General features: G+C 45.1%; 1 protein-coding gene across 1 annotated transcript; it reads left to right on the forward strand.

Moving 5' to 3' along the window:
* Positions 1-1098: 1098 nt before the first annotated feature.
* Positions 1099-23017, forward strand: ASIP (agouti signaling protein). The gene is made up of 3 exons (XM_066625800.1): positions 1099-1258; positions 17454-17515; positions 22841-23017. The coding sequence occupies exons 1-3, from the start codon at positions 1099-1101 to the stop codon at positions 23015-23017; spliced, it is 399 nt and encodes a 132-aa protein (XP_066481897.1).
* Positions 23018-23456: the final 439 nt, after the last annotated feature.

A 23456-nucleotide genomic window follows, 5' to 3' on the forward strand; every position in this document is an offset into this window, starting at 1 on the left:
TTAACAGCATGGAGTACAAATTTAAGTCTGGAGCACAGAAGAGGAAAGGAAAAAAAGAGAGAAAGAAATGGAAAATTTAAAAAGGCCAGGCAAGTTTATTTCACCTGCACTCTGTTTCAAAACCTTCACATCATAGTGAGGGAGACAGTGAAAGACAGTACTTGGGTGCCTGTGCATTATTGGAAGAAGGAAAAGCAAATGAGGAGAACTTTCTGAGGCAGAAGAAAAGAAATGCAATACCACTTACTCAAGTAAGGAAATTATTCCATCCTGATACATGTTTTCATTTAATTTCAATCATGCTAAGTTAAAGCTGTCAATTAAAACATGTTTTAAAACTGTAGTAACATCTGGTTTGTAGAAAAAATTAGGAAGACAGTGTTCAATCAGGCATCTTGCCCAGGGCCCAGTGCCAGCTCTCCCAGTGGCCCTGCGCATAGGAGATATGTAACATCAGCATGACGGCTTATTTTCTACTCTAAAGATATTTTTTAAATTTACAAGACTGAACATAGTGATAACACCTACATTTAACACATCGACTTTCTGCTGGGCCATTCAAAAATATAGCCGAACAGTCACAGTTCTGGTGCAGAAACTAGATGTCAGAGATATTCCCCATGTTGAAGCACGATTGACAACATTCTGGCTGCCCTTTGAGGAAAACGTGATTAAAACGAGTCCTCTGTAATTTAAGCATGGTTGTCATCATTTCCCCATTGCTTCTTTTGATTCCCACACTGATGTGAATGCCTGGGTTTACTGTGAACACACCAAAGCAAGAGAAGGTTGGCCTCTTTCCTTGATTCTTTTCTCTTTTGTGCTAAGAGTGTCAAATGGAAATAAATCCAGACTTATGACGAGGGGAGGGTCAGTTGTGCACTTAGAACTTCACATGATCTTTGCAGTTCTCTGCTGTGTTTTCTTCCGTACCTCTGGAGTCTTAAAACACTCTGCTTGAGTTAGGGTAGGGGGAGGCATGCTACAAAATATATTTATGGTGCCAGTTTAAATATATTGCTTTCTTTTCTTCAGGAGTCTTGACTGATACAAGTACTTATTAAGATGTATTTTCTTCCCTCTTCCTCCCACCCTAGAATGGACCATAGACAACTTCTCCTTGGCGTTCTTTTCTGCTGCACATTGATTACAGCCAGCTATTCTCATGTGATCTTTGAGGAAAAGCAGAACATGGACAGCACTGCAGTAAACCACAACAAAATGAAGTTGCCTGCTCTCCCACCCATCTCTATAGTAGGTGAGTAAAAATCTGTTGTTTGATATATTAAGGACCAAACTGGAAAGTTGCATGGAGATGTTTCAGAAGCCTTTTCCCCAGCTCCTTCTCTCTCCCCTTCCAGTGTAGTCAGGGAAGTAAAACTTGTGGCATAGTTATCATCATGTTTCTGGGGTGGCCCATCACCAGAAGTATAACTCATGAAATGCAGCGGCAGGAAAATGATGAGCATAAAGATGCCACATGCATTTTACTACATGCAATTTTACTACTCATTATTGGGCAATCCAGAGAAGGAGACAGTGTGCTACAATTTGGGATAGCCACCTCGCATCCTCCACTTACAGTCAATTCTCGTTGTCCACTGGGGTTCAGTTCCTGGAATCCCAGCAGATATTGAATCAGCACATAACAAATAATGATTTGCTATGATCCAATGGGATCAATGGCATTGGGGGAGAGGTAGCTAACCTGATCAGGAATGCTGGCAGCAGATAGCCTCAGAATGGTGCATATAGCTTCTGGATGGCTGCAGATGCTTCAAAATGGCTGTAAATAGCTTCAGAATGGCTGTGGATGTTTTAAAATGGCTGCAGATTGCTTCAAGGCCACAACAGATTCAGAGAATAGTTCCAAAATGGTCACAGATAGCTTCAGAGTGGCAGTGGAGTAATGAGAATGGCCGTGGATAGCCAAGAACAGACAGTGGATGGTATGAGATAAATTCCCATTTTGTTCCTGCGGGTAAGTGCAAAGTGCAGACGTAGCAAGAACTGATGGTATATCCACTATAAGTGACACAGCGAAGAGACTTCAATAATGTGATTGTCAGGGCAGCAGGGGAGGATAGCCTTTGCTTTGCCGATAGCAGAGTGGCACGGGAGCGTAGGGAGACAGCACAAGAAGCAGGCGATTCCAGACAGAGCCAAAGGAGCAGACACAGAAAGAAATACATCTTCTTGTTTGTTGCAGAAGCATGTATTGGTAAAGCAGCAGTGTCGTACACTTAGGTCTCACTCCTAAGAGGCCACATGGTCCTGGTGGGGCAGGATGTGCACCCACCACCTCTCTCACCCAGAGACAAGGAACAAAGAAACTTTCCTCTGGAAGTGGGGCTGGAAGCTCGCCCTATCAGCTCTTCCCTCCCCCCTGGAGATCTGCAGCTGCATTCCATCCTTGATGGGCGTCTTTCTGGCTGCCTAGGTGCTACATAATCACCTTCCATTGAGTTGTAAATCCTAGCAGCTAGGAAATGCAAGCCACTTCTGTGTTACTGTTTTAGCTTGGTTCAGGCCTTGCAATGCTACTAGGCCTGAACTGTACATATTCATGACAAGCAGGCAGAAGAGTAGTCAGTCAAACGGTCCAGGAGTCAGGGATACAGAGAGGCACAGTCACGATAAGCACAGTCCAAGTCACAGAACAAACCAGCAGCACGACATGCAGAAACTCCACCACAGCAACCCACATTTGGAGCCTACTGTTGCCCCCTTATATACCGGGGCCAGCCAATCAGAATAGGGCAACCTCATCGTCACAAGACAGCCTTGTGACCCATTCTGATTGGTTGTCCAGTGATGCATTGCACCACTCCACATAGCCTACGTGACTCTGCAAACATACTCCCAGGTCATGTGACTCCCACCTGCAACAGGTGCAGCTGATTGCATCAGTATACATATACTGTGCTGCTGTTCCTTTAATTTACATTTCATAACGGGCCTGGACATCAAGGCCCCTCCTGCCACATCCTGGCTTACAACAATTCAGGGCCTGGGATGCCAAAGGCCTGACAGTGATCGTTTCTGTTTCTCTCTTCAAATAGGTTTTAAATTTCAGCAGAATTCTTAACATTAAATTGATTGTCTTATGGTAAAACTAATTGTTTACAAATGGCATTTATTTTGTTCCAACCAAACCAGTGCTTTAATACCAACATTTGTACACTTAAAATTGCTCTATTGAACATTTTCTTTGTTCATTCCCAATGGAAACATAAGAAGATAAATGTTTGTATTGTGTAGACCTAGATTTAAAAAAAAGAAATGGCAACTCCGAGGAACTATATACCAAGGGTGGCCAAACCACAGCTCAAAAACTACATTCAGCTCTTGACACTTAATGTGAGGCTCGCAGAAATATGTTGGTTGAGCTCCTTTTTGCATTACAATATAAAGTTATATTATTACCTTTTATAAGGTATAGACTGAGAGTCCACTGAATTAAAATGTAAGTTTAATGTTCATAAATGAGTAAATATATTTAAGAATTTCTGTTTCTAAAATATCATGGTTCTTCAACACCCCTCTTGCCGCTCTCAAGCATCTAAAGTTTATCATGTGACTTTTACCTTGAGCAAGTTTGGCCACCTCTGCTATATACTAAAGCTCACTTTCTCTGACCAATACCCTGTTTTGTGACCAAAAATACACTATACTGTATGAAGACCAGGTTATGGTATACTATACTATATTAGAATTTGGAGGATTTTTAAAGGATGGGGAGCAGGATAAGTTCAGTCTCTTTTTAGAATTGCCCCAGATAATGAAAGGATAGCAGGGGTACCAGTTGATCTGGATTTTGCAGCAAACTGAATCTAATCTTTAATCCAGCTCTGTCTGCAGAGCCAACCCAATACCTCCTACAGCAGTTTTTCTCAAACTGTAGATTGGGACCCGCTAAGTGGGTCGAGAACCAATTTCAGGTGGGTCCCCATTCATTTCAATATCTTAGTTTCAATATTTTAGACTTGATGCTAACATCTTATGTGACTGCATTTGGGAAATGTTACAGATCTATACTTTTAATGGGCAACTGTGTATATGCGTTTAACAATGATAGTCAATGGAGCTTACTCCTAGGTACGTGTGGGTAGAATTGCAGCCTAGGATTGTTAATAATTTTCCTGCTTGATGATGTCACTTCTGGTCATGACATCAACTCCAGTGGGTCCTGACGGATTCTCATTCTAAAAAGTGGGTCCTGATGCTAAAAATGTGAGAATCACAGTCCTAGAGCCCGAGGCAGCTTTCCAAATGCTTCACCTTCTTACCTGATGACATGCCAACCCCTGATCTTCCCAATCCTTGATTTGGAAAGGGAAGGAGGAGGTGGAACAGAAGAAAAGCATGAGGGAACGAAGAGTAGTTGGCTACAGTATTGGGTTGGCTCCATGGATGGCCTGGCTCTGTCTGTCTGTGAGTGAAAAGAATGCTAGCCTTTTGGACTTTTAAATTTAAATTTAGACCATTTAAATTTTAGAGCAAGCTGAGGTAGAAAGAAATTTAAACGCAGCCAATTGGTGATAAATTTCTAAAAACCTCTGTTCTATGACGGAATATAGACTAGCAATCCAATCCTAACTAACCTCCCCTCCCCCATCACTGATACAGCCACTCCAACGGAGTTTGTGCTGCATTTTGCGGGGGGGTGGGCAAGAAGACCATCACGGAGGCCTCCTTAAGGAAACGTTTGTTCTCTTAAGCCTCCACTGCACAAATGGGTTTCCTTGGATCTGCACCAGTCATTTAGCTGGCACAGAACCAAGGACAGTAAGGGAGAGGGGGAAGGAATGGGGATGGGATCCTGGTGCACACCGGTACCACTGGAATCCATCTCCTCCCTCCCCCGTTCCATCTCCCTGTCCAGAAACTCCCCTGTTCCTCCCCCTCCCTACCTCATCCCACCCATCACCTGCCTCCTACATAGCTCACCTGCCTTAGCGTAGGTCACTCGGCAGTAATGTGCCAGGGCTGCTGCCAGCATGTGCAACAGCGTCACTGAAACAGCCAGCACCATTGCACTGTTTGTGATCTCATGAAGGCATGTACATGCCTTTACAATGTCACAAAGCCCAGTTAGGATTGGGCCCTGAGTGCATCAGTACAAATCTGTTACCCGTGTTTGTGCTTGGAGCCCACATTGTCAGTCCCACTCTTGTCTTTATAAAAAGAAGCATAAAACGGCATGGGTTAACTTTCCTGGGCTAGTCTAACTGAACCCATATGAGCTTCGCCACATCACAGAGTTACGGGATGAGTCAACAGAAACATCAAGGCTAATTGTACAAAGGCACTTCACAGGCATGCTGGGATTAATAGAAACGCATTTGCCATTAGCCATCTGTTCACAAATTACTAATGGAATCAAATTGAGAGTAAAGTGAATTTGGACTTCAGAGAGTCCGGCATCTGAGCAAAATATGGTTTTCATAATTGACCTGAACAAAAATAGTCCAGCAATGAGGCTGGCTGAAATAGCCACAATGAGTGGCAGCCTTGGGGAGGCAGCCTATTGGCACAGGATGCCCACCTATCACTTTCCCTAGCCCACCACCTGCCCAGCTGCTGCCCCTCTTGAGAGAGGAAGAGGACATGGGGGGTTTACAGCCATTTTCAGTACTGAAAATCACAGCAGTGGTGCTGGCGAAGTTAGCTGCTGCTGCAATCCTTCTCCGAAATGCTCTCCTTCCAAAGATTGTATTGTATTGGCAACCTTCAGTCTCGAAAGACTATGGTATCGCGCTCTGAAAGGTGGTTCTGGCACAGCGTCTAGTGTGGCTGAAAAGGCCAATCCAGGAGTGACAATCCCTTCCACACCGGGAGCAAGTGCAGTCTGTCCCTGGTCTGTCTCCCTGGCTATGAGCCTTCCTTCTTTGCCTCTTTGCCTCAGACTGCTGGCAAAGTGTCTCTTCAAACTGGGAAAGGCCATGCTGCACAGCCTGCCTCCAAGCAGACCGCTCAGAGGCCAGGGTTTCCCACTTGTTGAGATCCATCCTTAAGGCCTTCAGATCCCTCTTGCAGATGTCCTTGTATCGCAGCTGTGGTCTACCTGTAGGGCGCTTTCCTTGCACGAGTTCTCCATAGAAGAGATCCTTTGGGATCCGGCCATCATCTATTCTCACGACATGACCGAGCCAACGCAGGCGTCTCTGTTTCAGCAGTGCATACATGCTAGGGATTCCAGCATGTTCCAGGACTGTGTTGTTAGGAACTTTGTCCTGCCAGGTGATGCCGAGAATGCGTCGGAGGCAGCGCATGTGGAAAGCGTTCAGTTTCTTCTCCTGTTGTGAGCGGAGAGTCCATGACTCACTGCAGTACAGAAGTGTACTCAGGACGCAAGCTCTGTAGACCTGGATCTTGGTATGTTCTGTCAGCTTCTTGTTGGACCAGACTCTCTTTGTGAGTCTGGAAAACGTGGTAGCTGCTTTACCAATGTGTTTGTTTAGCTCAGTATCGAGAGAAAGAGTGTCGGAGATTGTTGATCCAAGGTACACAAAGTCATGGACAACCTCCAGTTCATGTGCAGAGATTGTAATGCAGGGAGGTGCATTATCATCATGTGCATTATAATCATGTGCAGAGATTGTAATGCAGGGAGGTGCAGCAGAGTGAAACTGCAAACAAAGCGACTGTATCACACGAAAAAGGAAGGAAGACCTTGCATTGATACCAGCAAGACCCGGGATCAGAGAAAAGTGGAGCACTTGAGGAATCTCTTCCAGGCCCGGTCGATGCAGACACATCCAACAGATGGGAACATTTTAAGATTGCCATTTACAACACCGCCTTGTCCATATTTGGCAAGAAGACCAACAAGACGGCAGACTGGTTTGAAGCCCACTCTGAGGAGTTGACACCAGTCATTGAGGAAAAGAGGAGAGCTCAAGCAGCACACAAGGCCTGTCCCAGTGAGCGCAACCTGCAGGTCCTCCGAGCTGCTCGCAGCAAAGTCCAGCAGACTGCCAGGAGATGTGCTAACAACTACTGGCTCCAGCTCTGCTCCCAGATACAGGTAGCAGCTGACACAGGCAACATCAAGGGGATGTATGACGGTATCAAGCAGGCCCTAGGTCCAACACAGAAGAAAATTGCCCCTCTGAAGTCTGCCACAGGCGAGGTCATCCAGGATCGGGTGCAGCAGATGGAATGCTGGGTACAGCACTACTCTGAGCTATATTCCAGAGAAAATGTAGTCACCGAAGAAGCGCTGAACAACATTGAGTGCCTGCCTGTGCTGGAGGAGCTTGACAGTGAACCAACCCTAGAAGAACTTCACGTGGCCCTGGACTCCGTTGCCTTCGGCAAGGCACCTGGAAAAGACAGCATCCCTGCTGAAGTCCTAAAGTGCTGCAAAGAGATCATCGCTACTGAGCTGCATGAAATCCTCTGTCTCTGCTGGAGAGAAGGTGGAGTACCTCAAGACATGAGGGATGCAAACATCATCACGCTGTACAAGAACAAAGGTGACAGGGGTGACTGCAACAACTACCGCGGCATCTCTCTCCTTAGCGTTGTAGGAAAGCTGTTTGCCCGAGTTGTACTAAAGAGGCTCCAGGTACTTGCAGAGAGCGTCTATCCAGAATCGCAGTGTGGATTCCGAGCCAACAGGTCCACCACTGATATGGTATTCTCCCTTAGACAACTGCAGGAGAAATGCAGGGAACAACGACAGCCACTCTTTATAGCCTTCATAGATCTCACAAAGGCTTTCGACCTGGTCAGCAGAGACGGCCTCTTCAAGATTCTCCCCAAGATTGGATGTCCACCCAGGCTCCTCAGCATCATCAGATCTTTCCACAAGGACATGAAGGGCACTGTTGTCTTCGATGGCTCCACATCAGACCCCTTTGACATCCGAAGCGGAGTGAAGCAGGGCTGTGTTCTTGCACCAACCTTGTTTGGGATTTTCTTCGTTGTCCTGCTGAAGCAGGCCTTTGGAACTGCAACAGAAGGCATCTATCTCCGGACCAGATCAGACAGAAAGCTCTTCAACCTCTCCAGACTGAGAGCAAAGTCCAAAGCCCAGCTGAAATGTCTTCGTGACTTCCTCTTTGCCGACAATGCAGCTGTCACTACCCACTCTGCCAAAGATCTCCAGCAGCTCATGGACCGTTTTAGCAAGGCCTGCCAAGATTTTGGACTGACGATCAGCCTAAAGAAAACACAGGTCATGGTTCCTTCCAAAGAGCACATGGGGAAAATGCCCCCACCCCTTTCTCAAATGTTTAATCTGGCCAGGTACTGGAAGGGGTATCCCCTGGGGGCTGGGGCTAAGAATAGGCCCTCAGTTTGGCTGTACTTGTCGTAAGAGGCGACTAAACAGCCACCGGGTAGATGGGACTCGTCAGCCTAGGAAGGCAGCTCATCTAAGAGAAGGAAACTCTGACCTCAAACCTCCACTGCCTTGTGGCTACATCCAGTTCTGGAAAAGGCTTCAGGAGTCAACCTCGAGGCAAAATCAGGAGCCGGAGTCCCTTAGGCAGTTCATGGCTGAACACAGTCACGTTCTGGCAACTCCTGCGACGCCGCTGGAACCAACCGTATTGGCTTCTGCCTTTCCATTGGACCATTCCAGCGACGTGGAGAGGGGGGATTTGCTGCATGGGTAACAGCCTATCCTCCATACCTTCTTTACCCAGGCTTCGCGCACTGGAGAGGACACTCCAACTTCGCCATACGGCGTCGGCACAACACGGGAAGCAGCAGTTTACCGGTTATAAGTCTTTGCTCGATTGGCGTAGAGCATGACGCCAGGGGCTGCTTCCGACGGTGGGAGAGATCATTGCATCTCATTGGGCAGCTACCGCCCGCCTTAAGCTGGGCAGTCCCCAGCCAGTAAGGTGTTGCCTCGCCACGGTCCGTTAACCTCATGGGGTGCGTGGGGTTTAGGGTGAAAACCGACAAGCGGATCGACAACTCTGCACCATGCAACAGAAAACAGAAAAGTACTGCCCTAAAGCTGGGCACCTGGAACGTTAGGACGATGACACCTGGCTTCTCTGATGACCTGCAAGAAATAGATGACGCACGCAAAACAGCTGTCATTGACATGGAGCTGAGCAGACTGTAGATGGACATCGTCGCCCTTCAAGAGACTAGGCTGCCAGATTCCGGATCTGTCAAGGAGAGAAATTTCTCATTTTTCTGGCAGGGAAAACCACCAAACGAAACCAGGGAACATGGCGTTGGCTTTGCGGTCAGAAATACCCTGCTGAAATCCATCATCCCACCTACTGTGGGAAGTGAAAGAATTTTGTCCCTGCAGCTCCAGTCATCAGCAGGACCTATCACTCTCATCAGTGCTTATGCACCGACTCTGTCGTCTCCAGCAGAAGCCAAAGACAAATTCTATGATGACCTGGCCACCACTGTCAAGAAAATCCCTGTAAAAGAGCCATTGTTCATCCTCGGCGATTTCAATGCTAGAGTTGGTGCTGATAACAGTTCATGGCCCACTTGCTTAGGTCAGTTTGGCACTGGGAGGATGAACGAAAATGGCCAACGCCTGCTAGAGTTTTGCTGTCATCACGGTCTCTGTGTCAGCAACACGTTCTTCAACACAAAGCCCCAACATAGAGTCTCTTGGAGACATCCAAGATCAAAGCACTGGCACCAGCTCGACCTGATCCTCACCAGACGCTCCAGCCTTCCCAGCATCAAGATCACACGCAGTTATCATGGTGCTGCCTGCGACACTGACCACTCCCTGGTGTGCAGCAGAGTGAAACTGCAAACAAAGCGACTGTATCACACGAAAAAGGAAGGAAGACCTTTTGACATCCGAAGCGGAGTGAAGCAGGGCTGTGTTCTTGCACCAACCTTGTTTGGGATTTTCTTCGCTGTCCTGCTGAAGCAGGCCTTTGGAACTGCAACAGAAGGCATCTATCTCCGGACCAGATCAGACAGAAAGCTCTTCAACCTCTCCAGACTGAGAGCAAAATCCAAAGTCCAGCTGAAATGTCTGCGTGACTTCCTCTTTGCCGACGATGCAGCTGTCACTACCCACTCTGCCAAAGATCTCCAGCAGCTCATGGATCGTTTTAGCAAGGCCTGCCAAGATTTTGGACTGACAATCAGCCTGAAGAAAACACAGGTCATGGTTCAGGATGTGGACTCACCTCCCTGCATTACAATCTCTGAGCATGAACTGGAGGTTGTCCATGACTTTGTGTACCTTGGCTCAACGATCTCCGACACTCATTCTCTCGATACCGAGCTAAACAAGCGCATCGGTAAAGCAGCTACCACGTTTTCCAGACTCACAAAGAGAGTCTGGTCCAACAAGAAGCTGACGGAACATACCAAGATCCAGGTCTACAGAGCTTGCGTCCTGAGTACACTTCTGTACTGCAGCGAGTCATGGACTCTTCGCTCACAACAGGAGAGGAAACTGAACGCATTCCACATGCGCTGCCTCCGACGCATCCTCGGCATCACCTGGCAGGACAAAGTTCCAAACAACACAGTCCTGGAACGTGCTGGAATCCCTAGCATGTATTCACTGCTGAAACAGAGACGCCTGCGTTGGCTTGGTCATGTCGTGAGAATGGATGATGGCCGGATCCCAAAGGATCTCCTCTATGGAGAACTCGTGCAAGGAAAGCGCCCTACAGGTAGACCACAGCTGCGATACAAGGACATCTGCAAGAGGGATCTGAAGGCCTTAGGGATGGACCTCAACAAGTGGGAAACCCTGGCCTCTGAGCGGCCCGCTTGGAGGCAGGCTGTGCAGCATGGCCTTTCCCAGTTTGAAGAGACACTTTGCCAACAGTCTGAGGCTAAGAGGCAAAGAAGGAAGGCCCATAGCCAGGGAGACAGACCAGGGACAGACTGCACTTGCTCCCGGTGTGGAAGGGATTGTCACTCCCGGATTGGCCTTTTCAGCCACACTAGACACTGTGCCAGAACCACCTTTCAGAGCGCGATACCATAGTCTTTCGAGACTGAAGGTTGCCAATACAATACTGGAAGGGAGGATGCTAGCCAGGTATGGAGAGGTTCCATTCCCAGCTCATCAAATTTAGAATCGGTGGTAGTCTGATGGGTGATAGCAAGATGAGGTGCTCTTGCAGGAGTATGGGATGGTGAACTAGTTAGTTAGCTAGTTGGTGGGTGGGGGCTGGCAGAATTGCAGGGAGTGGGATGTGCATCTGCTGCTGTATCAAGCAGCAGATTGACTTGGGCCACCCAGGACTTGGTGCTGATACGATTATAGAATGCAGTTCTGCCAAGCTATCTTTGAACAAGTAAGTTTGATCTTCAGACCTTCAAAATGCTTGGCAATACAGTACATCACAGGATGTGACAAGTTGAATGATTTTGGAGCAAGCTCCTGTGGATTGTTCCTGATCCAGGGAGTTGTTAGATATCTATCAATAATTGCCTTGCTTGCTTGAGTCAGGTTCCCATCTTATCTGGAACAGAACAATGGTTGTGTTCTTGCTTCCATCGAGTCATCAGACACAGACTAATGGACAATGTCAACTGGTGCTAACCTATCCCTTGCTTGACATGTAATATTCATTATCATACTCCCATCTCTATTGTCTGGCAGTTAAGTCCACTTTGAAACATTTAGAAGGTGCAGACAGCTGCAGAAGCCCCCAAAATATACATTTCTTGTCATTTTTCAGGACATCAGTCTTGCAGTAGAAGGTTTTCTAGCACAGGAAAAAGCAGAACAAATGACTAAATAAATCAAGCTTCCACACACACTTTGGATTTTAAAGCTCTTTGTGGGGCAGGGGTGAGGTTCCCTGCTTATGCTGTAAATTGTGTGTGTATTGATGGTCCGGTATGCATGTGTAAATAAATACATAACTTGCTAGGGCAAGGAAGCATGTTGCTTAGTTGAGGGAAAGACATCTAGAAGACAAATGGAAAATTACTGGAGGTTGTAATTGGAAAAATACTTCACGCTTTCTTTTAGCACTGATTAAAGGTTGTCAGGCTTGCTTGAGGAAAGTTATTCTTCTCGTGGGTGATTTTTAGTTATAAAGAGCATATGAAGCAAATCGAGACATATCTGAGGGCTTAAGAGATGAAGAAGCCGTAGACGTATCTGTGAAGATGGAAGAGTGCCAGGAAAGAACAAACGTGCTGATGGAAAGTGTGAAATTCCGGTTTATAGGCTTTTCTCTGCGGTCAAGGAAAATGATGAATAAGCAGCACACAGCTCTGTGGTGTCTAACTTTAAATTCAAAGGGGATATTTTACGTTACTGCTGTGCGAGATGACATATTATGTGATCTCAGGAGACCGCTGAGAACCAAACCAGATGCAATGGCAGCACAACCCTGGACCACTGCAGGCTGTGTTAAATTCCAACAAGGTACAGGAGGGGCAGCAGGGCCAAGCACAGCCAGGGTTGTCAGGAGGATGGTGTGGAATCCTTCCCCTACCCATGTTTCTCTTCCCCCTTCCTAAAAAAAAAAAAAAATGTTATCCCCATCTATTTCTCTCCTGCTTGGGCTTGCTTCTATGCTTGCAACCTGCCTGGAAGAAAAATGGTTGAGCAGAAGAGGTTTCAAAGTTTTCAAGAGCAGGTAGGGAAAAGGTTCAGCACCCTCCTATTTGCCTGCCATGCACTTAAATTACTCAGCCTTCATTGGAGAGATTTGGAAATGTTAACACACTGCTTTGTTACCATTCCATCTAGTTTGGCACTGAATTGCGTCTCCCTGGAATGACTGAAATATGACCAGCTTAGGCACTTACGGCTTTATGCACTCTGGTATAACATTGATATAACACCAGAGTGCGTAAAGCCATAAGTGCCTGACCTGATCATATTTCAATTTGCTTCAGTGACCAGACCATTGCATCCTGGGCCACTGTATTCCAGACAAATGCATCCTGGGCATAGACATTCCTGGACTTTTGCACCCGGGTGTTTTTTTTTTTTTGTCCTGGACATTTGTGTCCCAATATATGTATATTTATATTACATGTATTTTTTATTTTTTAAATGCAAAGGTTTAGGGTTAGGTTTAGGGTTAGGGTTTAGGTTCGGTTTAGGTTAGGTGTCTTCCCAGTTTGAAGAGACACTTGGCCAACAGTCTGAGGCTAAGAGGCAAAGAAGGAAGGCCCATAGCCAGGGAGACAGACCAGGGACAGAATGCACTTGCTCCCGGTGTGGAAGGGATTGTCACTCCCGAATCGGCCTTTTCAGCCACACTAGACGCTGTTCCAGAACCACCTTTCAGAGCGCGATACCATAGTCTTTCGAGACTGAAGGTTGCCAACTAGAAAGGGTTAGGATTAAAGCTGGGATAAGAGGCTTAGTATATATACCATGGGGTTTGTTTCCCAGTTATAGTTCTTTTGTTGCCCAGTTATAGTGGGGCACAAATAACCAGGATGCAATTTTAAAAAATGGATGTGAAAGTTCAGGGATGTCAATGACTGGGATGCATCTGACCAGGTCACAATTGCCCAGTACACAAATACCCTAGTACCATTTGCTTCACAATGAACAGCCAAATACAGTTTTTTTATAGGGGTAATTAGTGTAGTGCACAGTTTGCTAACTTTCAGACATTAGCTTCTTCATCTGAACAAATTTATTATTATTTATTTTATTAATTTGTACCCTGCCTTTTTGCCCAACGGGCACACAAGGCGGCTAACTAACAATTTAAAAATACAACATGAAAAACAGTTAAAAACAATTTACAATGATTAAAAAGCTAAAAACAAAACAAACCCCGTGGATTTTCATATAAAAAGCAAGAACGCCAGCCTGTCAACAATTAAAAGCTTTTTGAAATAAAAAGGTCTTCAGTCCACGCCAAAACATTAGCAACGAGGGAGCAGTTCTCAGTTCTAAGGGGAGGGTATTCCACAGTTCGGGGGCCACCACTGAGAAGGCCCTCTTCCTGGCCGCCACCCCTCTCACATCTCTTAGTGGCGGCACAGTCAAAAGGGCCCCCCCAGAAGATCTAAGAGCACGGGCCGGATTGTAGGGAAGGAGGCGGTCCCTCAAATACCCCGGACCCGAGCCGTAAAGGGCTTTAAAAGTAAAAACTAGCAACTTGAATTGGGCCCAGAACAGAACCAGCAACCAGTGTAGCCGCCGGAGCAACGGCCCGACAGAGTCAAACCGACGTGCCCCGACAACCACACGAGCAGCCGCGTTCTGTACTAATTGTAATTTCCGGACCATCTTCAAAGGCAGCCCCACATAGAGCGCATTGCAATAATCTAATCTAGATGTCACTAAGGCATGGGTTACTGTGGCCAGGTCCATGCAGCTCAGGTACGGTCGCAGCTGGCGAATCAGCCGAAGCTGAGCAAAGGCTCCCCTGGCCACCACCGCCACCTGGGACTCCAGGAGCAGCTGTGGATCCAGGAGAACCCCCAAGCTGCGGACCTGCTCCTTCAGAGGGAGTGCAACCCCATTGAGAGCAGGACAATAGTCCAGCACCCGAGCTGTGGATTTCTGAACCAAGAGCACCTCTGTCTTATCCGGATTTAATTTCAGCTTGTTTGCCCACATCCAGTCCCTAACTGCCTCCAGACAGCGATCCAGGACCCCAACCGCCTCCTCAGAATCAGGGGGAAAGGAGAGATAAAGCTGGGTGTCATCAGCGTACTGATGGCAACCCACTCCAAACTCCCGGATGACCTCTCCCAGAGGCTTCATGTAGATGTTAAAAAGCATGGGGGATAAGATGGAACCCTGCGGCACCCCAAACCTCAGAGGTCGGGGTACCGAACAGGCATCTCCCAGCACCACCTTCTGGGATCTGTCAGCCAGGAAGGAGCGGAACCACTTCAAAACAGTGCCTCCAAGCCCCAACCCGGCCAGCCGGCCCAGAAGGACACCATGGTCGATGGTGTCGAATGCCGCCAAGAGGTCCAGCAGGACTAACAGGGTTGCACTCCCCCTGTCCATCCCCTGGCGAAGGTCATCCACCAAGGCAGTCTCCGTCCCGAACCCCAGCCTGAAGCCAGATTAGAATGGGTCCAGATAATCCGTTTCCTCCAGTACCCTCTGAAGCTGGGACGCCACCACCCGCTCAATCACCTTGCCCAGGAATGGGATATTCGAGACCGGCCGAAAGTTATTTAAATTAGTGGGATCCAGGGAGGGCTTCTTCAGGAGGGGGCGAACCATTGCCTGCTTCAAGGCAGGCGGGAGCACCCCCTCCCTCAGAGATGTTCACCACCCTCCCCGTCCACTCGGCCAGCCCTTCCCGGGCAGCCCTAATTAACCATGCTGGGCACGGGTCGAGCGGGCAAGCAGCAGGTCTCACACTCCAGAGAATCCTGTCCACATCCTCAGGCTCTACAAGCTGAAAAGAATCCCAAATAGCAGGATAGACAGGTGCCCCGGGGACATCACTAGACATGCCCACAGCTGCGTCCAAGTCATGCAGAATCTGATCGACCTTCTCTGCAAAGTGTCTTGCAAACTCGTCACAGCGAGCTTCCGTGTGCTCCTCCCCACCAGTAGGGGGGGCCAGATGTAAAAGGCTACGGACCACACGAAAGAGCTCAGCTGGACGGTTCTCTGCAGATGCAATGGTGGCAGAGAGCTGTGCCCTCTTAGCTGCCGCCACTGCCTTAGAATACGCTCTCAACTGGGCCCTAGCCCGTGTACGGTCAGATTCGGTACGAGTCTTTCGCCACTGACGCTCTAGACGTCTGCCCTGCCGCTTCATCATCCGCAGCTCCTCAGAAAACCAAGGAGCCGCTCTGACTCTGCGACTGGGCAGAGGACGCTCGGGAGCGATCTCATCCAGGGCCCTGGCCATCTCCGTATTCTAGAGATCGACCAGAGTGCCGGGTGGGTCTCCAGCTCTGGCAGCAGGAAAATCCCCCATAGCCCTCAGGAATCCATTTGGATCCATCAACCTCCGAGGGCGGATCATAAAATGTGATCCCCTGCCATTGCGGAGGTGAGAGGCCGCAACAAGCCTAAATCCCACCAGAAAGTGATCTGTCCATGACAAAGGAGTGATCTTAATATCCTCCACCTCCAGATCACCATCAACCTGCCCAGCAGTAAACACCAGGTCCGGCATATGTCCCGCATCATGCGTCAATGTCAATGAACTGGGGTTTTGTATTCAGGCTACATAAGATGGCTATAGGTTTGCTAAGTTCTTGCCAAAGGATAGTGTTTTCTCTGAGATCGTATCATTGCACCTCCTGCTCTGTTCCTCCACCGGCCTCTTCTTTCTCTGACCCCTGTGGCCATGAAAACTTTTCTTCATAGCTGGCAGGAAAGGATGGCACATGGAACTAGTGGTGGGTTAAGGTGGGAAGTTCAGCAGAACATTGAAAGATGCAGGCACCATCTCCTCGGGACAACCTGCCAACTCTAATCGGATGGTTGCTTAAAGAGAAAGGAATTGGTTGAAAACAGTGATATAGTTCAGTTAAGACCAGCACAGGGTAACAACGTAATCCTGACTCATTGCTTGGCCGATACAGGCCCCATGTGCTGGTCTAAGAGTGTTGTCATTGTTGCTGAGTGTTGTCAGCAGGTAGGACACTGGCGTAAAAGTGTTGTCATTGTGCTATAAAGTGGGTGGGATGCTGGGCGGATTGGGCCTGGGAGGGGGTGGGACCGGCTGCAATATCACAGGCTGAATCCTAACCTTTCTCCCAGCCTGGCTCTTCATACAGCCTGGCATTACACCGGGCTGCCTGGATTTGTGCCAGCAATTTCGTACAGATCTGAGTAGCCCAGTAGGGGTTTTCCCAGTAGAGGAAAATTTCCCCATACTCAGACTTGTGCTCCAGCCAGCACCTACTTTGCACTGGATATAGCACAGGCCACTTGACCTACCTGTTCCAGCACAAGTTAGGATTGGTCTGCCTGTCTAACTAAGAAAAGACATAAAAATGTTGCTGCTCTCCATCCCTTTTCCTCGTCTTCTTCATAATATCTACGTAAACAGTTCCCCACCCCACAGGTGACAATAAAAGTGATGTAAGAAAAGGGGGGACACACAGAAAGCAATGAATTCCTGTTGCTTGTTTTGTTTGGATTGGACAATTTCTGGAGGAAAAGTCCATTACGGGTTACAGGCCATGATGTGTATGCACAACCTCCTGATCTTAGAAATGGGCTATGTCAGAATGCCAGATGCAAGGGAGGGCACCAGGATGAGGTCTCTTGTTATCTGGTGTGCTCCCTGGGGCATTTGGTGGGCCGCTGTGAGATACAGGAAGCTGGACTAGATGGGCCTATGGCTGTTCTTATGTTTACCTAGAAGTTATGAGGAAGAGGAGGAAACAGATACTTGTACATGGTGCCATTAGCTTCGTGTTTCTCTGAACATCTAATAAAGCCCTAATAGTAGCAGCAAACTACACGTTGCACACAGATGTGTGTAACAAAATATTTCCTTTTTTCAAAAAACAAAAGCAATTCCTACAACGACCCCAAAGGGTATAACTTTCCTTGTGTGTTTTTCTCTAAGAGTTAACCAAAACATCTCTGAAGCTGAGCAGGAAAGAGGCTGAGAAAAAGAAATCTATGAAGGTAAGTGGATTGTTCTTCAAATGCCAACAAGATTCAAACAGCTCAATCAGTCAACAGTGGGTTGTGAGATCTCTCACTTTTATTTTTTTGCTGTTTGCGGGGCATATTTACACTGCCAGTTTAAGTTAGATTTGTACCAATGCGAGTGTTTCGCCTATAGAGTCCTGGGGATTGTAGTTTGGCAAGAGTTATGGAAATTTACCATTAGAAATCCTTATCCATTCCCTCTCAGAGCTACAAGCACAAGGATTCTTGGGGAGGGTGAGTTATTATTAGTAAAAATCATGAGGGGAGAGCAATTTCTATCAGGAAAATGTCTCAAGGAAAAAAGGGGTTGTTTTTTTTAAAATATATTTTATTCATTCATTACAGATACAGGAAAGGAAATAGGTTTAACTTTGGGTAGGGTACAACACAGGTTACACATAAGGCTTGGCCCCAGATTCCAACATATATCATTCAATTAACACACAAAAAAACACAATAATCATCAATACAAAGGTTCGCATATTTATCAATATAAAAAATTGATTTTTGAAACACTCAATTTTATCTAACTAAATTTATCTACCCAATCATAAAAAAACTTCCAATATTTTCTTACTCTATCTAAATCTCTCTCTTTCATTCTTTCTGTTAAAACTTCCATTTCTGCTACTTCATAGATTTTATCTATTAAATCTTCTTTAGTTGGTACATCTATAGATTTCCATTTTTGTGCAAACAATATTCTTGCCGCTGTAACAATATGTACAATAAGGTGTTTCTTAGGTTGGTCTTTAATTTCTGATGTCACATTTAGGAGGAATACTTCTGGTTTGAATGGTAATACACAATGCAATATCTTTTGCAACACTTTATGTATCGTTTTTCAATATTTCTTTGCTTTTTCGCATGTCCACCACATATGATAAAAAGTTCCTTCTAGCTCATTACATTTCCAACACTTATTTGATAACCCAGAGTACATTTTTGCTAACTTCTCTGGTGTTAAATACCATCTATAAAACATTTTATATAAGTTCTCTTTAAAAGACACCGCTTTAGTTATCTTAATATTTGTATTCCAAATTTGATTCCAATCATCCATTGATATATTATATCCAAAATTTTTTGCCCAACACACCATTGCATCTTTAACTATCTCATCTTCCATTCTCATCTCCAGGAGAAAACTGTACATTTTTCTTATATACTTCCCCTCATCAATCAAAAATATTTTATCAAAACTTATATCTTCTTCATATAGACCTATTTTTTGGTCTTCTCGTAGTCTTGTTCTTATTTGCATTTCATTCCACCAGTCCAGCTTTATTCCTTTCTCTTCTAACTCAGACTTACTTAAAATCTCTCCTTTATTATTCAGCAAGTCACTGTATGGTTTATTTTGATCTTTTTTAATCCAGTTTGGATTGGTTGCTATTTCGAGCGGTTTTATCCATCTAGGTAATTTAAAATATATCTTATATTTTATCTGATCCCATATCCAAATTAGAGATCTTCTTAAAATATGTTGTTTAAAATATCCATGCTGTTTAACTTTATCATAAAAGAGGAATGCATGCCAGCCGATTTGTAAATCGTGTGCTTCTAATGTTAAGATTTTTTCGTTCAATACAAGTCCCCAATCTTTTATCCAGTTTAAGGCTGCTGCTTGATAATATAATTCCCAGTCTGGTAATCCAAATCCTGCTCTTTTTTTTATCTTCTTGCAATAATTTCAGTCTTATTCTCAGTTTTTTACCTTGCCAAACAAATTTTGTAGTAATTTTGTTCATTTCTTCAAAAAAAGATCTCTTCAAAATAATTGGAATAATCTGAAATAAAAACATTAATTTTGGTAATATTTTCATTTTCAATAAAGCTATTCTTCCCATTAGAGATAGTTGCAGTTTATTATAAGACAAGGTAAGTAAGTAAGACAAGGTTGTCCACTTTCACCATTGTTGTTTAGCTTGACATTAGAAATATTGAATAATGTAATAAGAGAAGATGATAGGGTGAAACCGCTCAAAATTAAAAGTGAAGAATATAAATTACAAGCGTTTGCGGATGATCTGGTATTTATTTTGGAAGATCCACTCAACTCCATGGAATTTTTGATAGAAGACTTAAAACAATATGGAGAAGTAGCAGGTTTAAAAATAAATTGCCAGAAGACCAAAATGATACTTAAAAACATAAAAAATGATATAGAACGATTAAAGGCATTTGGATTACAGATAACAAACAGAGTAAAATATCTAGGAATTACAATTACAAAAAAGACAAGTACATTAATGGAAGATAATTATTTCAAATTAATGAAAGAAATAAAAAAAAGATTTGGAGAAATAGGAAAAAAGGGTTTTAAAAGCCCCTCTCTCCATACACTGGTTTTCCATTTCAAATTCAAGGAAGTGCCAGGCCAAAAGGTACTGATCAAGTGGATCCATGGCAGAGAACTGGAAAAAAAAAAAGCATAACATGGATCAAGAAATCAGCTAACAGCCAACTTTGTACATACATATCAGAATTTGCAAGCTCTTATTAAGATATTCTGTCTTCATCATGCACTCACAGGCTTCTGAGATGGGTGGAAAATTGCCCATCATGATCTACATCTCATGGGATTGAAAATAAAGTCTCAGTGTCATCATGTTGTTATATAAAACTATGCTGTGGCTCCATATGGAACACTATTTTATTTATTTGTTTATACAGGTATTTATATACCGCCTTTCTTTGGTTGTCAGATTTCTCCTCAGACTTTTAATCCAAGGCGGTTTACATAGGCAGGCTGTTCTAAACCCCTGTAGGGATTTTTACAATTGAATAGTTCTAGTCTTTCATAGAACTCCTCCTTTGGGCTGGATTCCTTCCCGGTCTGGCCTCTCTCTGGCCCTTCGCCTCCCATGCTCCACTTGACGGCCACTCCTCTCTGCCATGGAGGGTCAGCTCATCAGTATATCAGCATGTCATCAGTTCTCGGGTACTTCTTGTTGTTTCGAACTGACAGCCTCAGATCTTCAGGCATACAAGGCGGCAGCTCTACCAACTGAGCCAGACCTCCTGCCTCCTGCCTACTTTGTGTAGTCCAAGACTCTCCATCTTAAAAAAGAAACATCATGAAGCTGAGAAGGGTGCAAGTAAAATGATCAGGGGCTTTGAGCAACTTCCCTACAAAGAAAAGCTGAATTGTTTAGGGCAGCACTTCTCAATGCTGCTGCTTTGATGTAGCACTTGCTCCAACAGACTCTGCAAAAGTACCACCAAGAGTAACTGGCAATGATGTCCCAGTTACTTCTGGGATCAGAAACTGTAATGGGACCTTCCGACAGTGGTAAGAAGCTCAGGACAGGCAGGAGGGCTTTTTCAAGCAGTTTCAAAAACTGCGCTGGAATTCTGCCTGCCAGGCTGGCCCAATCCTGTTGGCTGTTTATGCCTGTGGAACATGAATTCCATTGGCATATACAGCTTTATAGCTGCTGCAAACAAGACAGCACCAGTCTGCATGGCCTGGCCACTGCTGTAAGTGGTGAGTGGCCGGATCCACATGAAGATGGATGCCAGACACCCACTGGAGCAGATAAGGCAGTGCAGTAGGAGTGAGTCAGGGAGGTGATTGAATGGGGTGGGTAGAATGGGGAAGAAATGGGTGGGGAGGAGAGTGGATTGGGCGCAGGCAGGTTTGGTGACAGAACACCTCCCCAATCTTATCTCTCAGGGTCACTGCCTCTTAGCCTAACCTACATCACAAAGTTGTTGTGAGGACAGAAAGAGGGAAGGAGCTACCTATTCCTTGGAGGAAGGGCAGTATAAAAATGTGTTTCCAACCAGCTGGCAGCCCTTTGCATTGACATTGTGCAGGCAAAAAATAAACAAAATTAGAATAAAATGAAGGAGCTAATATTTGATCCTAAGAGAGATCCAGATCAGAGTAGTGCTATCATTAGGATAATTAGAGCATGCAATATCTAGCAAATGCCAATGAGACCAGACATGCTCAGAAAAGTTATAAGAAACATTATAAGACCTTTAAGGACCCTCACAGTTTAGGTCCAGGCTATCTCTCATACGTTCTAGCTCACCCTCTTAGGTCATCTGAAAGGGCTATCCTTCCAGTGCTGCCTTTGTCCCAAGTTAGAGGAATGGTGGCTCAGGAGAGCCTTCTCTGTAATGTCACCACAACTATGGAATTCCGTTCTGGGAGAATTAAGAACTACTCCCTCCCTCATGGCTTTTTGGCAAGGACTCAAAACATACCTGTTTCATCTGCCTGATGGGTGGATGTTTGCTCTTGGTGGCTTGACTGCTTCTCTGGTCTAATTTGTTGTTGTTGTTGTCGTCGTCCCCATGGCTCGATGATGTGTGCTGGGTTTTGCTTTGCTTTGTCTTGCTTGTTTTTAATGTTTTGCTTTGTCTTGCTTGTTTTTAATGTTTTAGTATTTAATGTTAGGGTTAGGATCCTAACATTAAATACTAATCCTAATAAAGCTTTGTCTTGCTAACAAACTAATCCTAATCCTAATGTTTGCTCTTGGAAACTAATCCTAATAAACTAATCCTAATAAACTAATCCTAATAAAGCTAAATCCTAAACTAATCCTAATAAAGCTTTGTCTTGCTTGTTTGTCTTGCTTGTTTTTAATGTTTTGCTTTGTCTTGCTTGTTTTTAATGTTTTAGTATTTAATGTTTAATGTTTTAATGCTCAGTTTTGAAGGGTTTTTTACTTATTGTTATGATACACTGCACTTTTATTATGGAGCATCCTACACCTACTCAGATTCAAATCAATAGCAAATGCCTTGGATACTTGCTTCAGTCTGGGAAAGGCAGATAAAACACTTCTCAAATAAATAAATAAATAAATAAATAAATAAATAAATAAAGTTGCCTCCAGCAGAAAAACTAGACAGTAAAATAGGCTACAAAGCTAGACACACTTTCTTAGGAGTAAGCAGTACACGCCCTTAAAAAATTCCATTAAAAGCCAGCAGCAAATAATAAAAGGAACACAACCGGTGAAATCAATCCACATAAAACCTTAAATAGCCATATTAAAAGCCCAAAACTCAGATGGCGAGAAAAAGGTGTGCAAAAAGAAGTGTAAAAAGGATTCTGCTGTTAGTTTTCTTTCAGGACAACAAACATGATAAAATTTAACCAGAGGCAAAGTATACAAAATGTCAATGGATTAAGAGGACAAAAATATTGGATGACGTGATCTACCTCACCATTTCCTCCTCCCCTTACATAATGTGGATGTACATTCTAAACATACCGCTAGATTGGCTACACTTACACATGGCCAGAATTAATGGCTTCATCTTGTTTCTCCCCAGAAAAAGGCCAAGCAAAAAAAACCTCGCCAATCGAGACCATCGCCTCCTCCCAACTGCGTGGCTACCTGGGCAAGCTGCAAACTGCCCTCTCGTCCCTGCTGTGACTTCTGTGCCTTCTGCCACTGTCAACTCTTTCAAACGGTGTGCTACTGCCGAATGGGAAACCCAAACTGCTAAACCAAAACCAGGAGTGCCAGAAGGACTCTGTCTCTCATTAGACTTCTCAGTGTATCTTTAACCCTGTTTTGTCTCATGTGTACTATGAAGGAAACCAAAAAGGCTTTGAAGCTACCTGGCTCACTCTAAAACTGATTGAATTATGGGCTCTCTCTCATGGAGTTAATGTTGTCATAAACAAGAGAATGGTTGCCATAGTAAAAGCATGACAGGGAGGGAGAGAAAGGGAAAGAGAGGCTGACAGCCTGAAAAGGGCATTTGTAAGAGAGGCTAAAGGGCATACACTGCATGTTATAGAGAAATTATGTCTCCTTTCAGCAATGGCATTTTACCACACATTACATATTTCAGAAGTATGGGTCAATCACCATGGAGATACGGGCCACTGACTCACTACAAAAAGTCATGTTATGGATGAGCAGCCATGTTGGTTTGTAGC

The sequence above is a fragment of the Tiliqua scincoides genome, chromosome 4 (assembly GCF_035046505.1).
Source record: "Tiliqua scincoides isolate rTilSci1 chromosome 4, rTilSci1.hap2, whole genome shotgun sequence".
Lineage (NCBI taxonomy): Eukaryota > Metazoa > Chordata > Lepidosauria > Squamata > Scincidae > Tiliqua > Tiliqua scincoides.

Bases quoted from the DNA above. Each gene is read 5' to 3' on its own strand.
- ASIP (XM_066625800.1), top strand. From the start codon at position 1,099: ATGGACCATAGACAACTTCTCCTTGGCGTTCTTTTCTGCTGCACATTG. The intron at 1,259-17,453 runs GTGAGTAAAAAT...TTTTTCTCTAAG, and splicing joins CCCACCCATCTCTATAGTAG to AGTTAACCAAAACATCTCTG. The intron at 17,516-22,840 runs GTAAGTGGATTG...GTTTCTCCCCAG, and splicing joins AGAAAAAGAAATCTATGAAG to AAAAAGGCCAAGCAAAAAAA.